Source organism: Athene noctua, chromosome 6, assembly GCF_965140245.1.
Source record: "Athene noctua chromosome 6, bAthNoc1.hap1.1, whole genome shotgun sequence".
Classification (NCBI taxonomy): domain Eukaryota; kingdom Metazoa; phylum Chordata; class Aves; order Strigiformes; family Strigidae; genus Athene; species Athene noctua.
Window position 1 is genome coordinate 10086594 of NC_134042.1, and position 6000 is coordinate 10092593.

The following is a 6000-nucleotide window of genomic DNA, read 5'->3' on the forward strand; positions in this document are numbered from 1 at the left end:
TCAGAAGCCCACCAGGTTGGCTGCTGTACAGCACTGGGTGTGGGGAGCACTTTGGAGGAACTGGAAAGCCGCCCTGGTTTTAAGTGGTGCGGTTTGCATCTTACATTGTTCCTTCCTTCCTCCTTCTCCGCATGCTCATGTCCCCTGCTGTCTGCATGTGTCCCTTTGTCACCCTGGGTGAACACCAGCGGGCCGGGAAGGGATGGTTTTGCTCTGGGCTTCCCAGCTTGACGTTCCTCAAAGGGGCAGATAAAGCTGTAGGTGTCCTTGGCTGACCCCTCTCCCCTTTGCACACCTAACTTATGATATACACTCAAGAACAGGCTTCTTCTATCCAAAGCTGGTGGCTCCTTCTCACCTCGTCCATATCATGGGGCGTCAAAGTGTGAGCTCTGTTAGAAAGGATGCAGGAGGGGTTTTATTCCCAGTAGACACGCCTCTGTTAGATCCCACAACCCTTTCCCATTGCTGTGGTGCATCTCTCGGTGTTGGCATTGACTGCCCACACACGGCTGACACCTCTGGCAAATGTAGTCTGATTCCCACCACTTTCTTCCTCACCCCAACTTTCTGTTGGCAAGTGACATCATAGGTCCAAGCTAAGTTGCTCTTCTTACCCCTGGGTATTAACACATGTGAAACTGGGAACGGCCATTGCAGCATGGTTAGCTCAGCATTTGTGGGAGAGATCATTTCAGTGACAGTTTTCCTGCAGAGCCCATTTTTGCTGCTGGTGGTAACACCTTGTTCTTGCAGGACCTGGGGTTTGATGCTGCAGTAGAAAGATCCTTCAAACCAATAGGCCTTGTCCCCAGGCAGCTAACAGCAAGGATAGGAAAGGACCCGGAGGAGAAAAGCATTCAATCAGATTGCTATTAAGATGTGTCTAGGGAACTGGCTGAATTTTAATTGTTCTTTCCTACCCGGTGAGTGAGCACAGGAAAAGATTTACCTTCTGGCCTTTCCATTTGGGCATGTTGACATTTCCAGGCGGCACTTTCCTCTGATGGAGAGGTTTGACGTCAGGTGGGCTGATTAAAGCCTGCAGTGCCTCTGACTCATTTGGCTACGGCCTGCGCAAGGGGATTTGTAACGTGTCTCTTCTCTTTCTATCACTCGTTATGGTTGGTTTTAAATAAATAAAGCTAAGCTCAATTCACAACTTCAGGGAAGATGCAGCTCGGCTCAGGCTCAAATACGCATTGCCATGGCAACAGATGCTGTCAGGCGCACGCAGACGTGTCACTCTCCCCCTGCCCAAGTGGCGCACAGGGCTGGGGCTGGCTGCAGGAAGGCAGGGTGAAGCTGGCACTGCCCGCGCTGCTTGGGCATGCAGCCGCTCTTGAGAGCGACCCACCCTGGTCTTGCAGCTCTCCCAGCCTCAGGAGAGCTCACCTGAGCCAGCCAGCCGCCCTCTTGCTGAGCAAGAACCACTTTGGGTAAGTGGCGTTTGCAGAGCTCTCTGCTTGACCAGCATTTCCAGGCTGAAAAGCCCTAGTGTGGCTTTTTTAACCTGCAAAAAGGAAGAGAGGGACTTCCTGGGTCAACAAGTCTCATACAGCTGCAGCCAAGCATGTAACACAACTCTCTTCATGATTGAGCTCCAAAATAAAGAGATAAAAATTATCAGCTGCCTTGCAGAAGCCCCAGTGAGCAAACCCCCCATGCTTGCTAGATATGCCCAGCAAGCAAACAGAAATGCAGAGGACATGGTTTCTCCAGCTGACTGGGGGGTAGATAGGTTAGGCAAGGTAAGGCAAGGCAAAGCAAGGCAGTAGAGTGCCTGTTTCCTCCGTCCCAGAGTGCCTGTCTCCTTGGCATGCTGAGCATGGTCCCTTTGGTGCTACCGTGTCCTGTACAGCTCTTGATTCATCGGGAGCTCGAGTGTGGCAGCAGCCCAAAATGTGAAGCATGCAACGTACCCAGAGGTAGCAGCACTAAGGAAAAGGCTCTTTGAAGTGCTCAAGAACTCACCGCCCATGGCACTGGGCCTGTGCATCTCTAACAGCCACTGGTGTACAAGAGAAATGGGAGGTTCTGGTTTGTGTGGCAAATGGGGCCAACAGCATTGCCAGGTCTTTCTTCCTCCAGACATCTCAGGTTTTCTGGTTTTCTTAAAGCCTGGGCACCCAGAGTCCTGGGAACGTGGAAGCTTCGCACTTCTGCCTTTTTCTTAGGTGACTTCTGATGGTTGCAGGGAACCGGCAGAAGGTGCACTCCCCTGGCTAGGACACAGGTGGGCAAACCTAAGAAAACCATCATTTACGTGTTTCAGTCCTATTATTTTTAGACCACCTCCATTGACTGAGCTCTGAATTATGGTTTTTGGTTTGTATCATGGGTGAGCACAACGCACACGGGGAGGTACTTGGGTGCTGTCCTGCTGACCTGAGCTGCACCAAGAGGCAGCATATACCCCACTGGACACTTTGGAGGGGGCAGAAACAACTTGAGCCAAGAATGCCATCTTGTCACATACATCACTAGGACTGGGGAATGATTCCTAGATGAATCGTCATTTTGTAGGTTTAATGCTTCCCAAGCTGGGGCACCAAGTCATTTTTCTACCCCAGCTGATTTGAAATTAACCTTACCTCCTACAGTCACTGTACCCTGCCACATCGGGAAAGTTAATAGCATGTGAAGAGTTTGAACATGTGAAATGTTTCTATGACTGCATAGATTGAGCCACATTTCCATGACAAATCACTGAAATCTGAGAAATCTAATTTACAACACAAATTCCTTTCTTTTGTGTGTCTTTCCCAACTCAAATTCAAGTCAGAAGCAGTCTGGGTTCTTCAGTAACTCTAATCTAGCAAAACTGTGGGTGTAAGAGAGATGAAAAACAATTGCATGAGGTCTCCAGGGCTGGTCGTCCACAATGACTCCAAACCCTAAATTGCTCATCCCTTGAGCATGGTTTACGACTGCAACAGATCCTGGCGGAGCTGTGTAACCAGCACTTAAAGAAAGGGGAGGCAGCAAGCCCTCCTGAATCAGTGGCATCTGTTCTGGGAAGGGCTGACCCAGAGACAGCCACAGCAAGAAGGTACTGAAACCCACTGTCTCCTCCTAGAAACAGAATTGAAGGTCACAAACTAAAGACCCCTGCAACCAGTGCTGGCCTCTGATTAAAAATAAATCCCTTTCATGCACAGACAGTGGTTTGAGAAGGGGACATACTGAGCTGTGGTGAAAGCTTGGAGAGTTGATGGCTGGGCATCTTGAAATGGAAACACAAATGGCATCAATTCAGGTACAGCTCTATACCCCTAGACATTGTCATCACGGTACAGGTGTGCTCCCTCCTCTTACAATTATTTCACAGTAAAACTGGTTTTTATCGTGCTTTCATCTGAGAGCAAATCCGAAAGCAACTCAGTCTTAGGAACGACGGAGATGAAAGGCTGCTGGTATCCTACCCATGCCACCTCTGGAGCCAGGAACATCACGGTCCTCTGTGGACAGTTGGTGCTTTGCCACAGTACAAGCATCAGCATAAACTCCCCTGCAGTGAGGGCTGCCACTGTCTCTCACCAGAATGATAAACAAAACCAGCACCGTGGTGTGGTCCTGCTACTCCCTGTATTGTACTCTCAGGCTTATCAGACAGCAGAAATATTTAGGTGCTTACAAGGCTCACTTCTTAATTTAAAATGCGCTACAGTAAATACTGGTAAAATAAATTGTATGGTTGGCCGACGTAACTTACTGCAGTCAGTTATAACTGAGAAGGAACTGCAAGGAAAGGATCCAACATTTAGAGGGGTGAAAACATTCTTTGTTATACCAAGCAAGGGAAGAGTACGGCTTGCAGCCTCCTGAACCCTTTGAAGAAGACAGGTTTTCGTAAAGTACCTGAAGCAGGGGATTGAAAATGGAGAACTGTTAAAAAACCTCAGCACCCTAAACCAGAAATGTTGCTCATGAGCAGGTTAATATATAAATATACTTCACATCATATCTGTATTTCAGTAGAAGACCATTAAATTCCTGGGAAGCACCCAGTGCCAGTCCCTGGGACTGAGGCCAAGGGAGGCTGTGCCCCGAACAGCAGCTCTTACCATCCCATCACAGACAGAAAATCTTGCAATATCCTACAGAAATATTAATCCTGGTGCCTGCAAGTAGTTTTGCCTAGTCTTTTGCTGTCTGATCAATCCCATCTAAGTCACTCTTCCCTCACTGCAGGCTGCCATCCTCTTCTCCTTGACCAGATACCCAGTGGATTATTTTTGTCTTGGATCACACAGTCCCAATGTTACAATTACATGCTGACCTCAAAGGCTTGCTTTTAAAATTACCCTTCTTTAGCAAACCCTCTGTCTAGTGGGTTGGGTGGTTTTCTTATTTTTTATTTTTATATCTAAATGGTTAAATAGTGGGTGTGGTTGAGGAAAAAGGAAAAGAAGAGAAAGAAGCAGACAGAGCAGGCAGTAGCAGGGAGGGTTGTGAGGGTCACAAGTGTCCTCCTCAGGATGGGGAAGTCCATGTGCTCCAGAGAGGAGACACTTGGGCTTCCTCTCTTTCCTCAGCAGCATCTTCTGGAGGGTCGGTTCTCCTTGCTGTCATTTCACCACAGAGACAGTGGCAGTCCCTCTTCCTCATCGCTACACCTAGGGACTTATTTTTGCAGCCACTACCTAAACCCAGAGACCCAACAAACCAGTGTCCTTCAAACATGATGTGAAAATTAAGACTTTTCTGTAAACTCTTACTGACGTTAAACATTTTCTAAACAGAGGACCCAGAAAAGCAACTCAGAAGTGCTCTGAAGGGTTTAAAGGCAAACAGGCCTGGACGGGGATAGGCAGCCACGACTGTAGAGGTGTATTCTCAGTAAAACCCATGTAGGATAGGTGTTACCTGTCCATGTTGCTGCTCAGCTGACAGTTCCATCAAATCCCTGCAAAACTTCACAGAGTACACAGAAACCTCTTCAGGAGAGATGAGCATCATCTTTAAGGATGGAGAGTAGGAGGGAATAGGACACCAGACTGTCCTAGTAAGGAAAAAAAGGGAAGCAACTCACAGGCTGACAGGAGAAACTTCAAATCTGCAGCGACATCTCACACCCAGGGTGCACACACAACTTTTTCAGTTTGCTACACACAAGGGCTTTCCCTCCATGCTCTAAATAGCTTTAAAGCCCTGCTGAAAGGGTTTTAAGGCTGGCTGGAGCCACAGTGAATTGGCTCCAAGTGATACAAGGAGCTTGGCTGGACTGGTCGTGAAAGCTGGCCTTTCAACGGCTGCCTGTCACCTGGCCGGTGGCTGCTCTTCCAGCCACCTTGTGCTCGTAATGGTCTCTGTCTTCAGGCACATGTATTGCTTCCACACTGCTCTGCACACCTTATCTTCCTGTAGCCCTTTCTGCACACTGGCTGTGTCTCAGTCCCGACAGGGTGAGCTTCCATTCTGCCAAACCTCGCCAACAAAAAGCCAAGAGTAGTACTTGCAGAAGAGACCTGCAAACAGTGCCCTGAGCTGCAGATATCTGAGAAGAAGGCATCTGTCACTCAGGTGAGTGAGCCTGTGCCCCTGCTCTGGGAGGGAGTTCAATTGCATGAGACAGATCTGAACACCATCAGACCGGACATGATCTCAGCATTTTTGGTAAAGTCAACGTTCCAGACGTTTGGGAGGGGACGGGCCTTTTCCCTTTGCTCTTCCTGCATCCCCCCTTGGACACAGCTTCTTTTCTCCACTTCAACATGGTTGCGTTGGGGTGTCACAGAGCTGCCTCACCCATGCCTGCAGTGCCTGCATTTTATGGTGGGTGAACTTATTTTTGGTTTGGTGGGGGGGTTTTTTGTTCGATTTGTTGAAATGCTTTTGAAGCCTGTGAAACTGAAATGGATTTGATACCCACTGGAAAAGGCTGCAAGGCTGGTTAGCACAGCCCAAGCTGAGGCAGAAAGTAATACCAGAACTCCAGTTAAGTGGTACCTATAAATGCTGGCAAGGGACACAATGATGATGAATAGGCATCTGAGG

General features: G+C 48.5%; 1 protein-coding gene across 1 annotated transcript in view; it reads right to left on the reverse strand.

The window, feature by feature from the left end:
• CREB3L1 (cAMP responsive element binding protein 3 like 1) overlaps positions 1–4908 on the reverse strand; it is a 57760-nt gene extending 52852 nt beyond the window's left edge. The window contains exon 1 of the mRNA XM_074909516.1: positions 4870–4908. Within this exon, the coding sequence (XP_074765617.1) occupies positions 4870–4902 (33 nt within the window). The 5' untranslated portion in view covers positions 4903–4908. The remainder of the gene's footprint in view (positions 1–4869) is intronic.
• Between the last annotated feature and the right edge of the window lie 1092 nt (positions 4909–6000).